The 25,677-nt window shown below is 43.1% G+C and overlaps 1 protein-coding gene across 1 annotated transcript; it reads left to right on the top strand.

Moving 5' to 3' along the window:
* The first annotated feature begins 501 nt into the window (after window positions 1-501).
* Window positions 502-25,677, top strand: SYT13 (synaptotagmin 13). The gene is made up of 6 exons (XM_083580182.1): window positions 502-1,015; window positions 8,120-8,342; window positions 10,890-11,024; window positions 11,973-12,286; window positions 21,106-21,235; window positions 22,670-25,677. Exons 1-6 carry the CDS (start codon window positions 833-835, stop codon window positions 22,975-22,977), a joined length of 1,293 nt encoding a protein of 430 aa, XP_083436308.1. The 5' UTR covers window positions 502-832; the 3' UTR covers window positions 22,978-25,677.

Raw genomic sequence — 25,677 nt, 5'->3', positions numbered from 1 at the left:
GCCTGAGGATGTTCGTACACTTCTCCAGTTACCTAATGTAATCTTTTTGGGGTGAAGGGATGGGGATTGGCAGTGCGGAAGAGTGCTTCCCCACTGGATCAGCCAATTAAACTCTATAGATTCTGACTTATACATCACATTCACTGCCACCCCCCACATTGTAATCACGCCAGTTTTGACCTGGATTAGCTGAAACCAAGATCTGTTAGAAATGCATGCGAAAGCACCTGTTGTCTCTTTTTTCCAAGGCTATCTGTCTCAAGTGTCAGTCAGATGCACTTTATGCTTCTTATTTTTAGCTGTCATGCAATTTTGAACAAGGTGTGTGTGTGGTGTGGACAATAATTGCAATGTGTCCCCCCCCCCCACCAAGCTACTTTGCAGCAAGCCCCTTTTAAAGGGTCTCCCGTCACTGGCTTGGATGCACTTTCTGCGAGTTGGCCAGCACAGCCCACCCCCTTCTTGCTGACGTCTGACTCTATCGTACATCAGACTTTCCCCAGTGGTGCTGGAGAACGAGCTTCAATGAAAGCTGCCTGCTCGCAGTCTGAAAGGGACTGCAGGCGATGGAACTGCAACTTCGTCCGCTCCTCTTTGCTTCCCCTGGAGCACTGAGCCAGAAATACCCACGGGAGGGATGGAGAGGTTATCTGATCATCTAGCCCTGCAGGAGCAACCCCCTAGTTCCTTGTGAATCACTTTTCTCTGTCCACTGCTGCTGGAGGGGATCTATTGCGCTCTTCCAAAGAGGCTGAGACCGGGAGAAATTCTGCAAGGAGGAGGATGATGCTTGCGCTGGCTGAGTAAAGTTGTGGCTTCCTAGCCTGAGACGATGGTTTTGTCTGTCCCAGTGATTGCTCTGGGAGCTACCTTGGGGACTGCTACTGGCCTCCTTGCCTTATGCGGTCTCACCTGCCTGTGCAAATGTAAGCAACCTGGGAAGGGAGCCTCAGACAAGGAGCAAGATCAGGACCCAGAAAATGCCAAGCCCAGCGTACTACAGACAGTCCAGCAGGTAAAGCACCATATTGATTTTGCCCTACTCTTCTCCCATTGATGCAGCGGCTTCAGAACAGCCCGCTCTGAGCTGGGGTGCCCAGTTTGTGATGTACTGTGATTGATAGCAAGCTTCTGTGTTTGCAGGGTTTCAGGGGGCAGCTCTACTTCTGTGCAGGGAGGAAGACAGAAGGCGGCAGGGGGGGAGGGAGGGGTCTCAGGTGGCGTGTGGGATTACCAAAGCAACAGCCCGCTTTTGTTTTCTGAAAGAAAGAGAGAAAGCAGGGGTGGCAAACCTACAGGGATCCCACAACGTCTGGGTGGCTAGACCAGGTTGATTTGCATTAAGAGCCTGGACGCCAAGCGAAAAAATAACCGAAATAACAGTAATCATGCTTGAATGTTTCCTAATGCCCACTGATCTTTCCATTTCCATGCATGTATGCACATACGCTTTTGCTGCACAAAAAAAGCCTTCTGTGTAACTAACTAGTGTATATACATATTCATACTGAAATATGTTTGTGAAATTTTAAAATAAGGCATCCCTATCCAGCTGGCAGTCGAAATCTAATTATGACATATGTCATGACAGCTATGGAGAGTACTGTTACACTGTAGTGAACTTAACTTATAATGCATGTTTAGCTTACTGCGTTATCTCAGTGTTTGCCTAAATGAGGAGTGGAAGCAAAGTGATTGCAGTATATCAGTTGTAACCAGAAATGAGGGTGGCCCATCTGACATAATTTTGGTAACTGGCCTTGAAGGAAAGGGTTCAGATTCCATCCCAGTTATGGACTTGTTGAATGGGTGGGTATGGGTAAATCATTCTCTTTTGGCCTCAGTTGCTGATCTGGAAAATGGGTATCCATGGCCTATTGCACAGGCTATTATATTATTGCTGGATAAGTTGACAACAGTGTTAACAACAATAGCAATATATATTTGGCTAATCTGGCTGAAACCTGAGTTGAGAATTCTTTGTTTCTTATAAATGATGGAACTTGCCCTCAAAGTGGCTATTGATTCCTGTTCTGAGATGTAAATGTTTTGTTTGTTTGTTCTTTGCTTAAAATGATATATTGCCTTTGTTGGCAAAATCGTCAGCACTTTTCAGTCTTTCTGCTGACTTTCCCCCACATCAGATTGATCAAGATTATGGTGATGCAAACTGGCCACAAACCAGTGCAGTTAGAGCGACAGAAATACATATGTATAAGCTTAGCCTTAGTGAAATATCTGTTCATACTAGGCTCATCCCTTACATTTCAGGAGAGAAGCAGAGCACTCACAGCCTTTGTTCAAGCACACCTATGATTCTCTCCTTGTTATAAGTCCAGGACTATCCAGTGATATCCATAGTGGAGAGGGTATGTCAATAGGGCTTTGTTATGGCTGCACCACACTGTGTCATCTGATCTTACTAATTGCAGTCCTGTATACCGTGTCCCTGCTCTTTCCTTTTGCTTATACAAGCCTTCTGTGATTGGATTGCAGGGTGTGGGTGAAGGAGTTGAGAGAAGTACATGGAAAAGTCCGATTTTTTTTTAAAGGGGAGGAATATAACTCAGAGATGGAGCACATGTTAGAAGTCCCTGGTTCAGTCCTCAGTACCCTCAGTTTTTTAAAAAAGTTTGCAGTGGTTTGGCTGGAAAAGACTTACGCCAGAACTCTTGGAGCAGGGGTACCATCTAGGGGAAGCCAAATTTTCAAGGAGGGGTCCAGGCCCCCACAAAATCCTGCAGCAGCTGTGTGCACACGGCACATCAGCATGCCTCCCGACATGCGCAAGTGACGTCAGCATGCCCTGCAGTCAGGGGCGGAGGAAGGGGGTGTGGGGGTGTGGACCGCTCCAGGTGTCACCACTGAGAGGGGTGACAAAATGCCGGGCGGCACTCACCACAGGGCCTGCAGTGTGCCCGAGCCATGCGTCTCTCCTGTGAGAAATGTGGTGGCTTGGGCACGCGCAGTCTCTGCGCTGCCCAAACAGTCCACCCACTGCCTCCCCCCCCCAGCTGTAGGGTGGCTGAGTGGGAGGAGGCAGGTAGACTCCGGAGGCCCCACCGTGCGCCCTGCCTCTATGGGCGGCTCGCCCCACCCCTGGGTGCACCGCCCCAGGCGCCCGAGTGATTTCCTCCACCGCTACCTGCAGTGTGCACACACAGCGTGTGTATGTCACATGGCCCAGTCCCCTAGAGAGTTGCTGTCCATCAGAGTATACAGTACTAGTACAATGGGACAATGGCCTCAGTTTGTTAACTTCATATATTCCTCCCTGCTTGAATTTATACCAGATTGTAGCTGTTATATATACAGCTCTTTACAGTCATACCTTGGTTATCAAACGCCTTGGTACTTGGACGTTTTAGCTCCCGAACACCAGAAACCCAGAAGAGAATGTTCCGGTTTGCGAACATTTTTCAGAAGCCGAATGTCCGACGTGGTTTCCACAGCTTCCGCTTGAGTGCAGGAAGCTCCTGCAGCCAATTGGAAACCACGCCTTGGTTTTCGAACCGTTTTGGGAGTCGAAAGGACTCCCAGAATGGATTAAGTTCGGAAACCAACCCTACTACAGTGGTACCTCGGTTTACAAACTTAATCCGTTCTGGAAGTCCGTTCTTAAACCAAAACTGTTCTTAAACTGAGGCGTGCTTTCCCTAATGAGGCCTCCCACTGCCAGTGCCCTTCCACCGTTCAGCTTCTGTTCTTAAACTGAGGTAAAGTTCGCAAACTGGGACACTATTTCCAGTTTTCTGGAGTTCTTAAAACGAATAGTTCGTAAACAGGGTTGTTCTTAAACTGAGGTACCACTGTATCACTCATGCTCACGGCAAATTTTGATGCAGTTTTCATTTTTAAAAGCCCATGAGTGAATACCACTTTTAAATGGAATCAGACAAATACCAAAGACAGCACTTATTTTAGGGTTGCCATACATCCAGATTGCCCAGACATATCTGGAACACTGCATTCGGCAGCAGTGTTTGGGTGGAAATTGTCATAAGGGTCTGGGAGTGCCAATTTTCCATAAAAATAGCTCAAAATGGTCAAAAAACAACTTTTGGCAAAACTAAAAATGAAGCAAACCTTTCTGTCCGGATTTTCACTGTTTGAAATATGGCAACCCTATTCATAAGGACTCCTTATCCTTCTGTTGTGCTTGAAGTTAATAATCTTTTGCATTTTAGAGATGAGCAGATCTTATTGTGGCATCTCATAAACTAGAGCCCACTTCATGAGATGCATGAAGTGGGATCCACAGTTGCCAGGCACATTCTGCACATAGGTGTAAAGAAAAAGAAGATAAAGTCTGCAATTAAATGTCAGTGGAATCCAAGAAGTGCAGCCAGTGACAATAAAATTGGGTTTTAAATTAGGGAAGCCAGATATTATTCAATTACAGTATCCAAAGCCCTAGCCAGCATGAGCAAAAATGATAGATGTGCAAAAACATCTTGAAGGATTTAAGCTCTAGTTGTGTTGTCACAAACCTTTCTTTTCCTCTCTGCACCCATGCATTGAAAATACCTGATTACTGAGGGTCATGTATCTGATTAACTATGGTCTAGTCCGCAAAAGCTTATTCCATAATAAAATTAAATAATCTTTGTTGTTTTTGCTGCAGCAGACTAACATCTCTCTGGAAATCTTTTAAGTGTTTACTCAGAAGCCCGTGCACCAACTTCATTAAAGCTTATTCCCAGCCAGATCAAATCAGAGGTCGTTACTTCACACAATCTGGCACACATACATCTAGTCCTAAATGATACACTCACAAATCCCATATTGACTCTCACTTTTCCTCCTTTGTCTTGTGAAATGTCTCTCTGTAATGGTAGGTCTACAGTGGCTGTTTCACCCATTCAAGTTAATCATCATCATCATCATCATCATCATCATCATCATCATCATCTAAAAACACTGGCCCTTGTGGTCTATTCCAACTCTATGATTCTATGATTCTATGACATAATAAAAGCATCAATCCTTAAAATTTTCCCTAAACAGGGCTGCTTTCAGACATCTTGTTTATTTCCTTGACATCTGAAGGGAGGGTGTTCCACAGGGAGGGTGCCACTACCGAGAAGGCCCTCTGCCTGGTTCCCTGTAAATTCACTTCTCACAGTGAGGGAACCAACAGAAGACCCTCGGAGAAGGACTTCAATGTCCGGGCTGAACAATGAGGGTGGAGATGCTCCTTCAGGTATACTGGGCTGAGGCTGTTTAGGGCTTTAAAGGTCAGCACCAACACTTTGAATTGTGCTCAGAAACGTACTAGGAGCCAGTGAAGATCCTTTAGGACTGGTGTTATACGGTCCCAGCTGCCACTCCCAGTCACTAGTCTAGCTGTCGCAGTCAATGCTGAATGCTGCCATCGACAAGCGAGAAACATGAATGTGTGAATTGGCACTGTAATTACATAATTAAAGAGGCAGTCTGTCTTTGAAGGTGGAAGATATCCTTAGATAACTTGCCTGCGTAATTCTGATCCCCCCCCCTTCTGTTTTCAAAAATAACCAGGCTTCTCTTGCCAGGAACAAGCCTTCCTTTTCCAAGCGTCTGCTTCAGAACAAGTGCATATGTGTTTCAAACCTAAGCCTTGGATGGATTTGTTTGTGTGGGAAGTGTATTCTATCTGTATCCATTTTTATCAGTTCTTTAGCACATATACACTATTATAGTTTTCCATCAGTGGGAAGAGAACAATGTTTGGAACACAGATGCTGAATCTTGTCAATATCAGGGATTGTGACACGGCATGGAGGGGAAGCTAGAGTATGTTTTCCCCACATAATTGTATTGTTGCCTTTCTACACTGCAAGAAATGTCATGCATTGCAAAAGAAATCCAAAATAATAAATTCAGCTTCTCCAGTTCTAAGAAATCTACCTAACAAAAACATATTTTGCATATGGTTTGGTGTTTTGAGATGGGCTGGCTTACAATGGGAATCTACTATTCTGAGTCACTTGGTGTTTGTTCAACCCTAGCAACCAATCCACTCTCTCTCTCTCTCTCTCTCTCTCTCTCTCGTCCAGAAAAGAAAGCAGAAAGGTTGTGCTTTCAGGGCTTCTCATATTTCAAACCTGTACATATCATCTTATTTAAGATGTGGTGGTTGCATTTCCATTTGCAAAGGGGATGGGAGTCTCTTAAATCATCAGCTGCCACAATTTGAGAAGCAGACCTTGTAGTATTCACAATAAACAAAAGCAGATGCAGCTGGAGAAGAGGCGGATTGGTCCCCACAGCACTTGTGTATGGCTCCCCTGGGGGCTGTCGGTTGTTATGCAATGATGGATTGCCTGGTGGAGTGTCTGGCTTTTGGCACGAAATGATGGCAGCAACAATAGCTCATGTCTCGTGCTCTCCACTGCAAGGCGAGCCCACCGCTACATGCCTGATATAAAATATACTACAACACAATCACACACCCTGACTTGTGCTGTAGCCAAAAGGATCCGTCTGAACATTGGAAATGTTATTTGTGTGGACACAACCATGCATATACAAGGGATACATCTATCAGCCCCCTACTTCCCATGGCTTAAAACAAGGAGGAAGGCACTTGAAAAGAAAAAATTCAAAACCACATTTCCTTAAATGTTAGATGTTTTTAACTATAGCAACCAGACATTGGTCCGCTTTGAAGCTAACCAAAAGGGGGAAGTGATTACAGGAATGGAGCAATCTGCCTTAGACTAGGTGGTCCACTTCACAAGTTACGGTTCATGGGATTGAGTAATGGGATAATAGAAAAAACAAAGGTGTACAACAGGGATGGAGAACCTGTGGCCTGCCAGATGCTGCTGGACTAAAACTCCCATCATTCCTGTCCATTGGCTCTGCTGTCATGGGCTGATGGGAGATAGAATCCCACATCTGGAGAGCCACAGATCCCTCACCTCTTCTGTACAGCATACAGAAAATGTTGTTATGCAATCCAGTGTTAGGTGTCCAGGGGAAATGGAGTCATTGTCCTATTATTACTAACTCTGAGGTGCTCTCAAGCTGTGAGCCATGCAAGGGAGGCTGCATGGCAACAGTTGTGTAGTATGGGATGGGGGCCATGGCACAAAATTATGAGAGGGCACCACCAGATGCCCCCATGCAGGCGCAGGCTTCCGCGGGGATCACTGTTCTGGCGGCAGAGTAGCATAGGCCCATGATGAGCAGGCATGGACAAAGTGAGTCGGGCAAGGGGCAACCCCAGTGCAGCCTGGCCAAGCTCTCCTCTCTGTGGGCATCGGGAAGATTCGCCTGCCAAGGGTTGTGACAGTTGACAGGGCTCCCCTCTGCGTGGGCAGGCAGGCAGCACAATGTGGCCCCGGGTTATTTGTGGAGGGGGGGGAGACACTACAGCAGCATGGTGGCTTGTTCGCCCTGGGCACCGGCAAACCACGCTACACCACTGCATGACAACAAATGGCAATACTATGTTGTTCTTCTGGCATGACCCAGTGCAGTGCCATAGAGTACCCCCCCCCCTTCGGCATTCAGCTTGGCAATCAAACACCACAGCTCCAGGGATTATTTTCTCCAGGACACAGGGCATAAAAAAAGTATGCATGCTCATTTTTCCTAATATACACATTTGTTTAGGCAAGTTGAATAAGCATAATGCATTTTTATATATTATTTTTGCTAAGGTGTGCATTTTTGTATGCACTTAACATAAATATTTCTGGTTGGAAAACGATTGTGAAATTTGTAAAAGTGTGAATTTCAAAGGATAGCTGTGTTTCTGTTTTGTTTCAGGGAGTGTGAATTAGGTAGATTCACATAAAAAATGTTAACAAAAGGACCATAACAATCCATAACAGAATCCATAACAGAACAATCCATAACAGAAAAAGGACCATTCAATCCATAACAGAGAGAAGGATGAAGAGTGGGAGGAAAGCATCTAAAAAGAATAAGAAAACCAGGAAAAAATAGGATTATGGAAGCAATAGTCATGGGTGAATTTATTTAAAAACAACCCTTTGATTTATGAACCATTGTGAATTCTGTCAGTACAGTGTCAGCCTTCATAAGCCTGCCCTCTGTTGAAGAAACACCATGTTAGAAATTCTGAATTAATGCAATCAGTATAATTGATGGGGTTCTTTCATTTCAGTTCAATGTTGAGAAGACAGCAGAAGCTGTACAGCCCAGGACAATCCTCAAGTTTCCACATATCTATGATCCGAAGCCAGTAGTGACCACGTCGGAAATTGTTAACTGTGCAGATTATACCTTAAAGAGGATGAAAGAGCCAAGCAAGGGGAAGCCTACAGCTCTGGATGAGAAAAGAATGAACATTCGTGTCAATGAAGAGTTATTCATTCTCCCTCAAAATGGTGAGCACCTTGCCAAACTACATGTGGTTGCTTCCAATTCAGATTAGTGACCCTAATGTCTCAACAAATGAAACGGATTTGTAAAAATGTTACATGGAAAAAATACGAGGCATTACACTTACTTCTGTAAAACAAGAAAATCTTTAATAAAAAAAACAAAAAACAAAACAGATTAGTGACCACACTATTTCCTCTTTCTGATTTCAGTTCCCAGTACAAATGACTAATTGGCAAGTTAGTGAAGTCTTTAAGATTAAGCGGGAGGGTTGGAGGGTTTTTTTTAGTGCAAGTTCAATATAAGTTTAGAGCTCCAGTGCAAAAAGTGTACAAATCAATCCTATAATTTAGATTATTGTAACTTGGAGCAAATTCTCTGTATTCACCTCTAGCAATGTTCAGCAGCCCTATTGATTTTTCCCTGTCCACAACCATCCTTTTAAGAGGACATCTTTTTCTTGTGACAGCACCAATCATTCTGTTTTCCTGGGGATTTTCCAGCAGGCATGTACGTGGTTTATAGAGAAATTTATTTTTAACCTCAGAAATCATTTGGCACTTGGTTTCCCCAGCTTCTTCAGGGCATAATGCCACTGCTTCAGCTACTACTGACCCAGTGATGAAATAATAACGAGAAGTGTTTTAGGGAAAGGATAGGATAGGATGAATTGAACATATCTGCCTTGGGAGAACTCTAGGACCAGAGCTTTAAATGTGTAACAGTTGTTGACAGCTCAGTATGTAGTAAGAACTGTAGTGAATCTCTGAATATTCCTCGCCCAATTAATGTTAAAAACAAGAAATCAGTTTCCAAATAGTTCTCCACTGAGCCCAATGATTTGCATATGTAAAATAAATACATGTATTTAATGTGATTTCCTTTAACAATTTATTCCACTACAAGGATTCGGGTTTTTAATGAATATAAATTTTTTAATGTGTGTGTGCAAGGACTGTGATAGCAGAGAGGGAAAGAGGAGAAACAAATGCTCTCCAGAGCATCATGGTCTGATGCTCAACAGGAACAGTTGCTTTGAGAATAGACTATGGAAGAGGGGAGGATGTTGAAGTCCTGCATCCTGGATCCCAGGAGGGCCTGGTTAAAAGCATTTCAAACAATTTAGAGCATAAGCATTGTTTTGATGGATCAAACCATCAAGCTATGGAGCTGTAGTCCATACAATCCAATATTCCATTTTATGCTAAAACAGGGGGATTAAATCCACCACATCTTGAGGAGTGGAAGAGCCATGGCTCTTTCAGTGAGCACCTCTTTTGCATGGAGAAGGTCCCAGGTCCTGTCTACAACATGTCCAATTACAGATGGAAACATCTGCCATCTGAAACTTTGGAGAGCTACTGAGCTCAATGGGCCAAAAAGTCTGACTCAACATTGGGCAGCTTCTTATCTTCCTACATTCCTGAGCAGCTTCTTCTTGGGTTTCAGAGCTTTCAACCAACGTTCGTATGGATTTCACCAGTTTTGTCTGTTCCTTCGAGGCTGTACATAGTTTGATCTCACATGAGGCATCTGATGAAGTGGGCTCTAGTCACAAAAGTCCAAAAGAGTCTTCCCCAAACCTCGTGCCACTCAGATGTTTTTAACCGCAGCTCCTATCATCCCTACCGAGGCAGCAAACAAAGTGCAAACCCTAAGTTTAGTAGTACAGTGAGCAAGAGAGGCTTTTGTCCATTTCTTGAAAGAGCAGTTTGTAAAATGGCATGCAGGTCAGGTGTCCAAAGGGGGAAAGAAGGTTAAAACCTTGAATCGAGTTATTGCAAGTCCTTTGGGGGGGGGGGTTTCCGTCTAAAATCTGTGGCCAAGGTTCCAAAGTGAGTGGTATAAAATATATCTAGAATGAAGGAGAACCAAGATCTAGACATTTTACCCAATGTCTATTGAAAATGATAAATCTAACCTTGCAAAAATATATTAAAAATCTGTTGAAATGTCACTTGCTATAAAAGGGCCATTGATTCATGCCAAGTCAGCTTACCTTTGACGGTCAGGCAACATTGCAGACTGGCCCCGGCCCCCATCTCAATCTGGCAGCATGCTGGGGTGGGAGGCCTGGCCAGTGTGTGTGGCCTGTTGCTTTGTGCACTGACCAATCACAGGCAGGCTGGGATACAGGCCCTCCCCAGGGGTGGGGCCAACTGCACCTGTGGATCCACTCCTGAAGGATAAATCAAGGCCTGCCTGGGCCTCCTCACCCAGTTTGTCACTGGGTCTCCCACTCTCCCTCCCTCTTATAGTAGGCTTCTTGTGTGTGCTTGGCTTTGCTATTCTTGAAATAGCATATTTTTACCTGAATCACATATTTTAAATTTCCATACAGCCTAAAAATCTTCAATCAATAAACGATCAATAAACGATCAATCAATAAACTATCAATAAACGATAGTTCCAATGGTATGGCTAGAAACACAAAGCAACGGTGGAATGCCAAGTCAATTTGATAGGATGTAATCAAAGAGGAAAAGCAAATGTAGCCAAATTTGACTGCAACAAGAGGCATCCTCTTATTAAAAGACTCATGTGTGTTCCAGGTGGAGTGAAAGATGTATGTGTCACTGAGTGCCTGAACCCCGAGAAAGCTGGTGGCTGCAACCAAGTCCCAGAACTTCGCTATTCTCTTGGCTACAACCAACAGAAAGATGCACTGTGTGTTGCTTTTCTTGAAGGTAAGGAGCCCATATCTTTGCATTTTATCAGTTGTGGCAACTTTTCATTTGAAAGCAAAATCATACAACAAGCTCTCCTTTCAGATATTAGTAGTAAACAGATCCATAACAAATTTAGGATCCCACATTTTGTTACCATCTCATTTCATATATAAAACCCCCATGAGGCACTTAACTGAAGATCTTGTTTTACAGATGGCAAACAGAAGCCAAGACGTTTTGAGCCTTCTGCAAAGAAACTGCAGTTTGGTGGACCAGTAATAAGTGTATGTGCCCCTGCGCTCTCTCCTTGCCTCTCCCTTCTTCCCCTTACACATGCTGCTTGAACAAAAGGTTTCTTAAATCACAGTTTTCTCTCTGGTATTTGAACAGAGATTAAGGGCTCCCTACAAACCAGGATCTTAAAGCCCTTCAGCCACAATTTCCTGGTTCAGGTGTCCTGGGAAACTGGAGGGAGTGCACAGGCAGACACATAGGTAATTTGCAGCTCACTAAACCATGGTTCATTCTAGCAGGATTATTACATCTGAATGGGCCAGTGAGCTGAAAGCAAACCTGGGATTTAAATTCAGATTTCAAATCGAACAGTTCGCTGGACTCTCTTACTCCTTTTTTCACTGAATCTGAAGAAGTGTGCATGCACACGAAAGCTCATACCAAGAACTAACTTAGTTGGTCTTTAAGGTGCTACTGGCAGAAAAATTTTTTTTCCTTTTTTCACTGCCATTGAAGTTTCCAAACCATCATAAGATCTCAGAGATGCAAATACCACCAATTACTGGCAATAAGGGTGGGCGGGGGGAGAGACCCTTTATCCTTGCACAAGGATGGGTTTGAATCGTTTTTATTAAATCAAAATGCTGAAAGAGAAAAACGGCAATTTTTCTCCTGAAAGTACTTTGGTATTCATTTTAAGTACAGTTTATCTTTCTTTCCCTGGTTCTGCAGCTACATATGGAAGTGCAGCAGGAGACCAGAACAATGGCTGTGATTGCTATATCCTAGGCACTTTGGTGACCAAGTCCAGCACCTCAGAAGCTCAAACCGTGTTGAAGAAGAAGAAGCCCCAGATTGTCTGGGAGGAAGCTCTACTGTTTCCAGTAAAGGAGGAGGAGCTACCTGAGGCAATGCTGACTCTCACCTTGAGAAACTGTGATAAATTCTCTAGGCACAGCATCGTGGGGGAAATTAAACCGAGTCTGGCAAATGTGGGGGAGCCATATGGAACAGTACAGTGTGAGAAGATGAAAACATTTGACAAGGTATCCTATGAATTATATAAGCTATTATTCAAACAAATTGTATTCTCTGGGAGGGAGTAAATATGCTGTGTGCCGATGATGCTGAACCCAAATGTGGACACTGTTCAAGGACTTCAGAGTCCTGAATGCATTTTACTACATAGTAATAATTGCAAGGTTGTTCTTGAATCCTTTGGCCACAAGATTCAGTCTAGAGTTGATGTCATGCTTTGGAAAAGTAACTGCCTCATTCTGAAGTGATTCAGCACCTGCCCAATTAGACTTTGGGTCTGAGTTTTTGTTAGGAAAAACAAGATTTAATTTACCCCAACCACTATAAAAGCTTCCCTTTTGACAGAAGTGGATAAATTTTGTAGGCACTATTGTTTCTCCAAAGAGGATAAATGCTGCAAATGATAGGCAAATACATCTAGGGGTTTTTTGTGTGGGTGTTGCTGGACACTTTTAATTTTGATTTGTTTGTTCCTTAAATGGAAACATTTACTACGTCTTTATTTTTTTTTACATAACTTTGGATAAATTTGCAGACATGGGAGGCCCTTCTGAGTATATGGATCCTGCAAAAGTTCAGAAGGTTATCTGCAATGGTTTTCCTGCAAGGACAGCATGTAGAGTTTTAGGGTGGGTGAAGAAGGAATCACTTTATCATCCCTAGAGTTTTGTGGGCAATTGGTCTGCAAATACAGTGGAACCTCGGGTTACGTACCGTCCTCTTTACAAATGCTTCAGGTAACAAGCTCTGCTAACCCGGAAGTAGATGCCCTTAGTTGTGAACTTTGCCCTGGGATGCAAGCGGAAGTTCCTCGCCGGCACTGCGGCAGCAGCGGGAGGCCCCATTAGCGAAAGTGCACCTCAGGTTAAGAACGGTTTCAGCTTAAGAATGGACCTCCGGAACGAATTAAGTTCGTAACTGGAGGTACCACTGTAGCAGAGAGAGGTTTCCTGAGTAAGATGCCTGTCAAATTTCAGACAAAGAGATCCAGAGTGTGTTTTTGTTTTGTTTTTGCTAAATACTAAAAGGGATTTACTCTGTGGTTCATTTTTTGGGCACAGATTCAGTGCCTGTAGGTTATACTGCCTACAGAGCAGCAAACTTTGTTTTGCAGAGTAGGCTGGCTTGGGCATGGGAAACTTCCATATTGTGGGTCAATTTTCACCCAATCCAAAGCCAATTTTCACCCACTCCACTTGCCTAAGCTGCTTCTGCTTGGGGGGCAGGGAGGACGGAGTAAGCTTGAGAGAGGAAACTGCTCCACCTCTACAATTGCCCCCAACTTTGCCTCTGGGGTCACTATGTGGTTTGCTGCAAGCATCACATGCCAGACACAATAATGGATTCTTAACAACAGGGCATGATTGTATGGTGATGATGTTGATGATGATGATAAATGACAAAATGTGAGTTCTTGTGCATGTGAGAGCACTGTAACCCAGTAACAAGCAGTGTGTGAAATGGAAATAAACAGAAACACATGCACTAAGGAGAATTTGGTAATAACAACAATAATGTGACAGGCTGGTTTGGCTTACACACATTTACTAAGAAATTAATTATAAAGGATAGACAATGGCCGAATAGAATCACATGAGACAGTGAATGAACTTAAGCAACTCTCAGGAACTGGTATTCATTGATATACTGCCTCTGATACTGGAGGTAATATATAGCCACCATGACTTGTAGGCATTGATAGCCTTATATTTCATGAGTCTAATATGCTGTAGAGCTGCCCTGGTTGGTGGCCATCACCACATCCTGTGGGAGCAAATTCCATAGTTTGACTATGTGCTGTGTGAAAAAAATGCTTCCTTTTGTCTGTCCTGGTTCTGCCACCATTCCATTTCATTGGGTTCTAGCGGTCTGAGGAGGAGGAGGAAATATGCTTTCTCCATGCCATGCATAACTTTAATAGTAGTAGTAGTAATAGTAGCAGTAGTAGTAGTAGTAATACAATTTATATGCCGCCCAACAAATTAAAAACAGCACGGTAAAATATCAAACATTAAAAACTTCCCAATGCAGGACTGCCTTCAAATGTCTTCTAAAAGTCAGATAGTTGTTTATTTCCTTGACATTTGATGGGAGGGAGTTCCACAGGGCGGGCGCCACTACCGAGAAGGCCCTCTGCCTGGTTCCTGGTAACCTCACTTCTCTCAGTGAGGGAACCTCCAGAAGGCCCTCAGTGCTGGACCTCAGTGTCTGGGGATGGAGACGCTCCTTCAGATATACAGGGCCAAGGCCATTTAGGTCTTTAAAGGTCAGCACCAACACTTTGAATTATGCTGGGAGCTAATGTAGATATGTTAGGACTGGTGTTATATGATCCTGGTGGTCACATTATAAACTTTTATCATGTTGTTCATCTCTTACTTACCTCCCCTAACCTCCAAATTAAAACGCATCCAACCTTTCATTTTAGGGGCATTACTCAAAGCGGGATATAAAGGCAATAATAAAACTTAGAATAAAATACGTACATCCATAAATAGTTCCCCTCCTCCTTTTATACCCCTGTGAACTAGGTCAGATTGAGAGAAAGTGTCTGGTCCAACCTGCCAACCTCCCTACTTGGCTAGCCGCTTCTGCCTCATGGACTCCGTGGGTACCAGGGAGATCTTTTCAGCCTGGAAACCTGTGGTTGTCAAGATGAGGTGCTGCCCCTTGCCTAGGCCAATTACTCCTCTTCCTAGGCAAGAGCTAGCAGGTGGTTAATTGCACCCCTGAAACAGATGGTCTCTGTCAACTTAGCAGATGGCCTCCAGGATCGGATAATAATACCAAGAATGCCAAGAAACTGCCCGTGCGTAGTTAGCGCAGGCGATCGTATCCAATTATATCTCAAGGCTGACAGCAATATTGTTTCTCCTGCACTCGGTCTTCCTCACAGCCACCCACACAACTGCGACAAGGCAGAAATTCTGCTTCAAACCTGTGAGGAGCAGGTTAACTGTCTTCGAGTTGTGTGCCCCAGTTTCCGATGCGGAAGATATGCAGAGAAAGCCAGGTTTGCGTCATCGGGGACTTCAGAGCGGCAGCCATTACACAGCGAGCTTTAAACATAAGTCCTGAATCATTAATTGAGAGCTAGGCTAGGAGCAAGCAAGATGATCAGAGAGAAGCAGGCACTATTTTTGTCAGCGTGCTTCCGGGAACGAGCTCGTTAGGATTTGTTTTAAAGCTTTGCATGCCCTCGCAACAGCATGGCTGAAAAATAATAATGCTGGCTCTGTCCTCTTTGCTATTCTCCAATGAAAGCCCAGAGGTGAGCTCCTAACTAGCTCAGAAAGGCCACACTGATTCCTGCTAGGACTGGCTCAGTATCAGGACAACACTCGCCAGATCATAAAAACCACAGGCATGACTAAGTTGTAAGGCTCCTCTTGCATTCCTTCCTGCTGGCTTACATAAAATAAAATGATTGTATTGTGCCATCACCTCATCTATCCCTCATCGTAAGGATGGCTCACTGGGTTTATATAAGGTTCTTGGCTCATTAGTTTCACTGAAACAACACTGAGGCAACTCCACCATGAGACAAGCAGCTGCCATGGCAGACAGATTCGGAGTGTCTTCAAGACAGCTGAGTGGGAAGCAGATCCAAAGTGTAGCACAACATCCATTACAGAAAAATTCTGCCCCACTTGAATGAATGGGAACTGCAAGAGAGCACCTTCTTCAGTAAGATGCATGCAGGAGGGCTGTACTGATGGTGGCCTGTTCCACCTTTATTAGTGGGAAGAAAAGGTGCTGGATTTTTCACCTTGCACCCCCCAAAGGTTTTTATTCGGTTCTTAAAACCTGATGGGCTAAGTTCATCCTATTTCAGTATTTATGTAAGCTAGCAGAGGGATGGAATTCAGTGAGGGCCTGAGCAGTCTGACCTACTTAGTTGCTATCATTTTGATGTCTCAGTATCCACCCCTTTGCTTGTTTTAAGCTAACAGGAAATATGATCCAGAAAATTAACTTTCAGTTTGTTTATTTCAATCAAAATGGTATTTTATACCGTTCAGTAGAGATGCTAATGGCTAGTCATGTGATTTGATTAGCAGAGAGAGATATACACAACCCAGCTGATCTCCTATAGGTGCATGGGGCACCCATCTTTTTCTCCATATAATTCTCCAAGAAGAATTCTCCAAGAAGTATTATGCCTGTTATGGTATGGAGTTGCTTCCTGGAATCATTGTAAAACTTTGTTTGTTTGTTTAGCTGTTTGACCACAGAGGTGTTCTAAGCATGTTAAAAGTAGAAAGAGGAAGCCTTGGGATTGCCTTCTATATACTTTGGTTTGTTTTTTAAAAATAGGTGAATTTTGTATGATTTTTCCTATATCCTTTGTCAACAACTAGGATGAAATGAATCCAGTTCTCTTAAAAAAAAAAAAAACGGCACTGAATATAAAATAAGTTCATCCATCCCTGTGATCAATCATTTAAGAGAAGCCTCTTCTATCTCCTGTTACAAAAGTAGCCTAGAAAGCGATGCTCTAAACAGAGGCTCAGATGAGAGGATTGAGATGAATGTGTCAATGGCATTCAGATCTCCAGCCTCAATGCTGATCCTTCCATTTTGAGTTTCCCTGGAGAGGCTAGGCTTTCTAAACTAAGTGTGAGGCATGAGTTATTCCAGGCAGATAAAGTTGGCAGCTAGCTTTTCATAGAAAATGTATCTACTCCCAGAAGACAGAACATGACTGTCCCCATCTGTACCATCTAGCCAAGTGAACGAAAAATTGGTACCTCGGGTTAAGAACTTAATTCATTCCGGAGGTCCGTTCTTAAGCTGAAACTGTTTTTAACCTGAGGTACCACTTTAGCTAATGGGGCCTCCCACTGCTGCTGCCCCGCTGCTGCGTGATTTCTGTTCTCATCCTGAAGCAAAGTTCTTAACCCGAGGTACTATTTCTGGGTTAGCGGAGTCTGTAACCTGAAGCGTCTGTAAACTGAAGCATCTGTGACCTAAGGTACCAATGTATGTATTAATAAAATAATACAGAACTTATATCCAGAAAATAAGTCAAAATCTATAATGAAAGAGGGAGAGATAACAGAGATAAGAACAAACTCAAATCCAGCTTGGTTTCAGATTAAACCTTCAAATCACCACAACCATTTATAGAGATTTTATCTAAAGTCCTTTATCCTGAGTTTTTTTTGGGGGGGGGCAACCAGTGCATAGGTGGCAACACTGTGTGTTATGAAGCTATTCTTGTCACTCAAAAGACACCAAACCATTGGTGAGGGATTCCCATTTTTTAAAAAAAATAGCTTAAGGACAGAACTAGATATTATGAAAGGCACAAAACATCAGCTTTGTGTCTTTCATAATATTTAGTTCTGTCCTTAAGATTTTTTTAAATGGGAATCCGTCTTATTCTTAACAGGCGAGATTGCGTGGAGGGGTTCTGTTCCCTTGTCCTCTGAGTAACAGGTCTTTTCAAATAATCCTCCCTCTATTGAACATTAGCTATCAGAGATTATTCTTTTTCAGTTAGGAACACAACCGCCGTAGAACCAGTTCTGATGAGGACAGTAGATGAATTTATTAAACATACAAAATAATTTCTTCAAAGAAATTAAACAAGTGGGATGTGCAATAAAATGTTGCCATATATTCTCCTGTTCATGATTCTAGCCAGCCACCTTCCCCAGGATACTCCATTCCACACCCCCACATTTCCCCAGTTTTCTATTTAGCCCCAGTATATACTTTGCATGTTATGACCCCTGAATATGCCCAGCTTTCATTGCACTGTTTTGAGTTCCCTCCCCCATAGTTTTTTTTAAATAAATAAATAAATAAATGGTTTCCCATTTTTTGTACTCCTGCAAACTTTGCATTTCTCCCAAAGTCTCTAATACCTTCTTCTTGTACATGAATGGTGTCATGTTGACTTCATAAATATTGACACATTGAAAATGAGTTGCTTTTAGTATATAGGATTGTTGAAGAAAATGTCGTCCCCTTATTCCTTTGCCTTTTCTATTCATTGTTGCATCTTTTAAAAGCACACATGTTCATTCTTCCTGCTTCTATGCCCCTTCTTTTTCTATCAGCTGATTCCCTATTGGAGTACCATATGGCTTTCACTTAAAAGGGTTGGGAGAGAGATAAATTGCCACTGCAATTGTTCTGTGTTTGGGGATATATGTAGAGAGTCGGACAAATGAGATTGAGAGAAAGAGAGGTCAGCAGTCTACACGGTCAGTAACTAAGGGACAAAGGAGAGTTTTAAAAAAAAACCCAGTAACACTATGTGATCCATAAGAAGGTTTGCCTTTGCTCAGAGAAGCTAGCGAAATTGCTCTCTCACCAATTGCCAAGGAGGAAGTGATGAGCACAGCTGACAGTTCATTTAAAAAGATGCTGCAGCTAAGCTTATAGTTCATAAAGGCTATAATCCTAAGGGAGGTGGGAAAGGACATAAAGGTGGTTTAACCACCTTCTGCGGGCCTTGCAGGAGCAGGACAGGCAGAGTGAAGACAGCGGAACAATCTTGCATTCCTTCAAGTGTTCCATGGCCTGTTTGTTTTAAATTACATTTTTTTAAAAACAGATTCCCTCTTATCGGAAACAATGAGAGGGCTCGCGGAAAGGTTTAGACACACATAGAAAGCATCTTTAAATTTCCCCCAAATTTGGGGGTATGACAGGGAGCCAGGAGGGCTTAGAATCCTTCATGTCCCAACCACGTCTCAGCATGCCTCTGGCACATGCTCTGTTGGGCCCTTTGGACATCAAAACTCCAACATCCAGGGCTTCAGAGGAGCTAGTAGCAAAGGCAGCTTTTGCTCTCTAATGTTGGAGCTCTATTCCAGCATCAGAGGATAGATCCTATTCATCTTGTGGGGACTGACACATTCTCCCGGGGACTATAGGATTGCAGCCTAGGTATGCATTTCAGTGTAGTGCCAAGCCAACTCGCCAGATAATATCCAGTGTCTCTTCTACAAACATATGCAAATGATTCAATTTAGATTGAATTTCCTAATAAAAGGTGCACGTAAGAAGGGAGGTTCCTGCAAGAATTTTGTTATTTAAACCGACTCCATTACTAATTTGCTAAATTCATTTATTTTTAATTTATTAAAGTTACCTTGATTTCCTTATTCACTAAGAAAAATTACATTGGTTTCTGTCTCTCTCTTTCCTTTCTGCTGTATCCTTTTGTATCCATTAATTACTCGCATCCTTTGTATAATAACAAATGAAATTTGAACCAAGTTGGCCCCATTCAGTTCAGATGTTTCCCCTCCCCCCCCATTCATAGTGAAATGTGTCACATCCCTAGAAGCTACTAACTGCCCGATCCTATGAATCAATCTTAAGCTTCTGCAACACAAACACACCCCTATGTTTAGTTTACTTGCCAAGAAGCTTCTTCCTCCCCTCTCTTGTTGTCAGTGCTCATCAACACATTAAAGCTCCTGTGCAAATGCTGCCTTTAATTGCTGTCATCACAGCAAGGATATGAGTTATGCTTTAGTGCTGTGTGCTAGAACTGTCACTGCAGCAGCTCACATAACACAATCAACAGCTAGCAGGAGAGCAGAGGGCAATGTTTCACAGAAAGATAATGGGAGCGTTTGAAATCTTCTTGAAGCCTTCCAGAACAGTATATTTATTTCACCCCCTTTTGCATTTTTTGAAACTCTCTAAAAATGTCTAAGCACAGCATTGTGGGGAGCTTGCGAGCGAGTTCAAACTTGCATGCAAACTTTCAGATGTTTGCCTCTTAGTCTGAACCCCCTGCCCAACAATCCCAGATGCTGATGAACTGGAGATAAATAAGATGTGAAATATCTGCTCTACTCCGGTGTAGAAAGGGAGACCTACATATGTAAGCAGCCTTCACCAATAGCCAATGTTGCAGGTTCGATCCCCATATAGGACAGCTGCATATTCCTGCATTGTAGGAGGTTGGACTAGATGATCCTCAGGATCCCTCCCAACTCTACAATTCTGTGGTTCTGTGTTTCCATCTTGATGTGCATCTATCTTGGGGCTCGTTCACACTTCGGCTTGTCCTGTGCCTAGAAAGCATGAATCCAAGAGGTTTTCCACTTGCCTTGTGCTTTATAGGCATGGGTCTGACTGGTTTTTTTGTTTGTTTGTCCTGCCACTTTCCCTGGGAAAACCCACTATTTACTGCTGAATTGGAGCAAATGACAATCCATGGAAAAAGTGATATTCCCAAAAAACATTTGTTCCAATTCAGTGGTAAGCAGCAGGTTTTCCCAGGGGAAAGAGTCAGGAGAAGCAGAAGTGTGGACGAGACCTTAATCTACAATGTAATGGTCATTCAAGCCCTAAAGAAGTAGCAAAATGAAACTACTGATGTGAACAGGGATGTCCATCCAGGGCCACTGAATAGTTGGCCACCGAATTCGGCAAGCTGATACCAAACTGTATTGCTTTATAACTCTTAAACAGGATTTAAATATTTAATTATTATTTTTTAAAATTGTTGCTCAAAATTCAGTCTGCTTGTTCTCATCTCCCAGATCTAAAATTATTAATTCTAAACTTTGCTAAAGTGTGGATTTCTGCATTATTTTGTTTTGGCTTTGCAACCACCCACCATGGACTGCAGCATGCCAATATAAGACAGACAAACAATGTAGTGTGATGTGAGACAGGTGAATTAAGCTTCTGCCTCAAAACAGGAGCGTGAGGAACTCATAGTGGCCTACTGAACCACATATTCTTCTGAGTCTTCTTTGCTGCCACCACCCTTCATTGTGCAGTTGCTCAGTCCTTTGCATGTAGAAGGTGTAGAATACATTCTTTCCCCATTTATCTCACTGAACTGCAGGAGCCAGATGCAGGCTATGGAGAAGTTCTCCTTTCCATCAGCTATCTGCCTGCAGCAAACCGTCTGCTTGTGGTGCTCATAAAAGCCAAGAATCTCCACTCCAAACAGCTGAAAGAGCTTCTTGGGAAGGGTGAGTGTGAAAGAGGAACATGTTGATGGGATGCGACCACAGACTTTGCCTTTCTATTAAGCCAGGTAGAGAAAATATATTTAATTAGCTGGCATAATGAAGTGTGCAGGCTTTGAGTGAGTCACAATTTCCCTTTCTGCATATTTTTTTTAATTTAAGCTTTTTTGATACTACAAAATAAAATCAAAGGGGGGAAGGGAGAGGAAAGAAAGAAAGACACCAAGTATTCCCTGTAGAGGAAAGTTTTTAATGTTAGATGTTTTATTGTGTTTTTATATTTTGCTGGAAGTCGCCCAGAGTGGCTGGGGCAACCCAGTCAGATGAGTGGCATATTGTTGCTGCTGCTGCTGTTGTCTCATTAGATGGGCCTTAGGCAAGCTAGTGCCTCTGAGTTTCCGCTCCCCACTGCCCACTGTAATTTGAAGATAACAATATAGACCTACCTCACAGTGTCGCTGTAACATTTGCTGAGATATGGAGTACTTGGAACACTCTAAAGTCCTGACTAAATGCTCTGTATTGTTCATTCTAATGCCTTTCATTAAGCTTTCCAGCCAGCAATGCCTAATGTCTGCTTGCTTGTCCATTCAGCTTTGGGCAACATGGCCTTTTATTAGCGTAAGTGAATCAATCGAGCCCAGTAGTGCAACCTTGTAGCACTGAAAGAAGGGATAACAAAGTTGACAAGCAGAAATCTTACGCATGCTATGACACGTGGCAGGCAGTGTTACAATAAGCTTCATGAATGAATTTGCATATAGCAGAGATGAGGGAACCTTTGGTCCTCCAGGTGTTGCTGGACCCCAACTTCCATCATCGCTGGCTAAGGCTGATAGGGGCTGGACTCCAAGAGTACCTGGAGGGCCACAGGGCCTGCTGTATGGATTGTATATTATGTTATGGTAGATGTCAGAAACTTAGAGCCAAACTAGTTGTGATGGGACTGTCATTCCCATTTCCACCCTGTTCCTATACAGTGTTATCTCTCTCTCTCTCTCTCTCTCTCTCTCTCTCTCTCTCTCTCTCTCTCTCTCTCTCTCTCACACACACACACACACACATCCCTTAACACAAAAAGGAACACACAAAAATCACTCACTGAAACTTCTCCTACCCGTTAACTTTCCACAGTTGCTTGTTTCAGTAGGGTTTCTCTGCTCCCAGCTCTCCTAGTAGGAATCAAGGGAATGGGATGCAGATGGACATCAGCAGTACATTTCCTTGGTCTCCTTTTACTGTTAAAGCAAGACCCCTATTCCCTGCCTTATACAAGGATTGGGTTGACACATGAAAAGAACCAGCATCCACCACAGCCACATCTAGTTTGGCCCTCAATGACTGCTGCAGTTTACCAATAAGATTTTTGAAGGCCAGGAGGAAATGGTATCAAATGACCACTTTTTATTATTTTTATCTATATCCCTGTCCCTGTAGATATATCTGTTAAGGTGACCCTGAAGCACCAGTCCCTGAAACTGAAAAAGAAGCAGACGAAGCGTGCAAAGCACAAGATCAACCCTGTCTGGAACGAAATGATCATGTTTGAGGTGCCCCACAACCTGCTGTGTGCCTCCAGTGTGGAGCTGGAGATGCTAAGCCAGGATGGAGAAGATGGGCAGAACCGCTTACTGGGGAAGTGCAGCCTTGGCCTGCATGCCACCGGCACAGAAAGGAACCACTGGGAAGAGATGCTGAGGAACCCCAGAAGGCAGATTGCTATGTGGCACCAGCTACACATGTAGCTATGGAGGTAGACAGGCCAACCAGCCCAAGTCCAGTAGACCTGGTCTCAGGGCTGGGTGGGGTGGGGCGGGGAATGAGATCTATTTCAACATCCAGAAAACCATGAAATGGACACATTCACAAGCACAAGTCTTGTTTTATTGGTGTTGTCTTTCGTTGTTTCTCCTGTAAGAACATTCTGGAAATGGGCTGAGAAAAGTAGCCAGCGGTTCATTTCTCTTTGCAGGACCAACCATCTTCTTGCTTTCTACATATGGGTCTTCTGCACCGAGTAGCAAGTAACATTTACTTGAGGAAAGTGAGATGTAAAGTGATCTGATTCAAGACATTTAGAGTGCTAATGAATGGCCTATTTATGGAGCATCCATCATTCATTGATCTGTTTGCAGGAAGAGTATTTATTTACTGATTTATTTCATAAAATTTATATACCACTTGACTGTAAAAGAAAAAACAAAAAAGTGGTGTACAAAAAGTGTAGTTGACATTGGCTACTTAATGAGCATTCCTTCTGATTTGATTTGCAGGAGGTTAGATAACATTGCATCAAAGCAAGGGTTATGCCACACTTCCGAGTGCATTTTCCTGTCACTTTTGTTATTGCAAAAAATATTATCTTTTGGGGAAGCGGGTTTGTTGTGCGAGGGTTCCCAATCAACTATAATTACGCAACATGAATTTGCTGCTGTGAGATTGGATCCAAATTGAAAATAGAATGTTCTGGAAGTGCCCTTAAAAACATAAGAAGAGCCTGCTAGATCAGTCCAATGGTCCATCTAGCCCAGCATTCTGTTGTCACAGTGGCCAACAGTGACTGACATTTGTTTTGCCCTGACCTATGGAAAGCCCACTAGCAGGACCAGAGCACAGCAGCACTCTCCCCTCCTGTGGTTTCCAGCAACAGATATTCAGAAGCTTATTGCTTCCGACCATGGGGACAGAGAGTAGCAACTGGTAGCCTTTACCTCCGTGAATTTATCTAATCCTCTTTTACAGCCATCCAATTTGGTGACCATCACAGCCTCTTGTGGGAGCAAATTCCACAGTTTAACTATGTGCTGTGGGAAGAAGTACTTCTGCCTGTCCTGAATCTTCCAAAATTCAGCTTCATTCAATGCCCAGAAGTTCTAGTGTTATGAGGGAGAAAAACTTTTATTTCAATGGAATGGATAATTTTATACATATCAATCACGTCACCTCTCACTCGCCTTTCTTGTAAACTTCAAATGCACTAACACAGAAACCTTTCCTCATAGAGGAGTCACTCTGTCCCTTTGATCATTTTGGTTTCCATTTTCTGATTTTTTCCCCAACTCTACAATATCCTGTCTGTAGTGAGGCAACCAGAACGGCACACAGTATTCCAAGTGTATTTGCACCATAGATTTGTTTAATGGCATTTTATTTTCAATTCCTTTTCTGATGATCCCTAGCACAAAATTTGTCCTTTTTATAGTTGGGTCAATGTCTTCATTGAGCCATCCACCACCACCTGAAGGTCTCGTTTCTGATCACACTCTGCCAGTGTATATGTGACTGGCATTTGTTTTGCCCTGACATGCATTACTTTACATTTGTTTACACTGAATGGCATTTGGTATTTTATTGCCATTCACTTAGTTTAAAGATGTCATGTCAGATTACTTCAAAATGCTAAAGAAAAAACACACGACCCTGAACAATTTAGGATCATCAGCAAATCTGGCCACCCCACTGCTCACCCCCAACTCTAGATCATTGATGAACTAGTTAAAAAGCACAGGTCCGTCTACTGATCCTTGGGAGAGTCCATTTTCTACATCCCTCCATTGGGAGAATTGTCCCTTTATTCCTACTCTGCTTCCTGTTACACAACCAGTTCCTGGTGCACAAGAGAACATCTCCTCTTATTCCATGACTTCTAACCTTACTCAGTAGTCTTTGGTGCGGTACTTTGTCAAAAGCTTATGAAAAGTCCAAGTATACTATGTCAGCTGGATCAGTTCTATATACGCTTCTGGACACTCCCAAACAACTGTAATGGATTAGTGAGACAGGACTTATCCTTGCAGAAGCCATGCTGGTTCTCTTTAAGCAAGGCTTGTTCTTCTATATGCTTGCATATTTTATCTTTAACTATACTTTCCACCAGTTTTCCTGGGACAGACTTTAAGCTAACCAGCCTGTAATTTCCTGGCTCCCCACCACCACCAGATCCCCTTTAAAAATGGTATTACATTGGCTGTTTTCCAGTCCTCATAGTGATACCCTCCTTCTCCAACACCCACCCTCTCCATAACTGCAAGGCAGCTATTATCATGAGAATGGGGTGTAGCTATAATGTCCCTGCAGACCTCAGCCCTCACCCACTAACTTTGCTACCTCTCTCAGCTTTTCCAGTTCAGCTACCTTGGGCTCAAGGGAACAAACTTGTTCCCAGAATACCCATAACTTCTGTCCAGCAGGCACATATTAATCATACATGTGGCAGACAGTGTGAAACCCACAGCATGTCTTGTTTGAACCTTATCTTGTTTGAATGCCTTATGTAGGGCATCGGGTCTCAGGGGACATTCCATGGAAAGGGTGGGTTTTGAAGAAAGATTTAAAGTAAGTAAGTGAGGTGTACCCACAGAGGTGCTGTAGGATTCAGTTCCAGGCATAAGGGGAAACAAGAAAGAATGAAAAGGCAAAATCATGTCAGGAAGCAGAAGACCTTT

This window comes from Podarcis filfolensis (genome assembly GCF_964270895.1).
Source record: "Podarcis filfolensis genome assembly, chromosome: 1".
NCBI lineage: Eukaryota > Metazoa > Chordata > Lepidosauria > Squamata > Lacertidae > Podarcis > Podarcis filfolensis.
This window is presented reverse-complemented; position numbering and strand designations above follow the sequence as displayed.

Excerpts from the sequence above, each read along its gene's own strand:
- SYT13 (XM_083580182.1), top strand. The coding sequence starts at position 833 with ATGGTTTTGTCTGTCCCAGTGATTGCTCTGGGAGCTACCTTGGGGACT. Across the intron at positions 11,025-11,972 it reads GTGTGTTGCTTTTCTTGAAG|CTACATATGGAAGTGCAGCA; the intron begins GTAAGGAGCCCA and ends CTGGTTCTGCAG. Across the intron at positions 21,236-22,669 it reads GAAAGAGCTTCTTGGGAAGG|ATATATCTGTTAAGGTGACC; the intron begins GTGAGTGTGAAA and ends CTGTCCCTGTAG.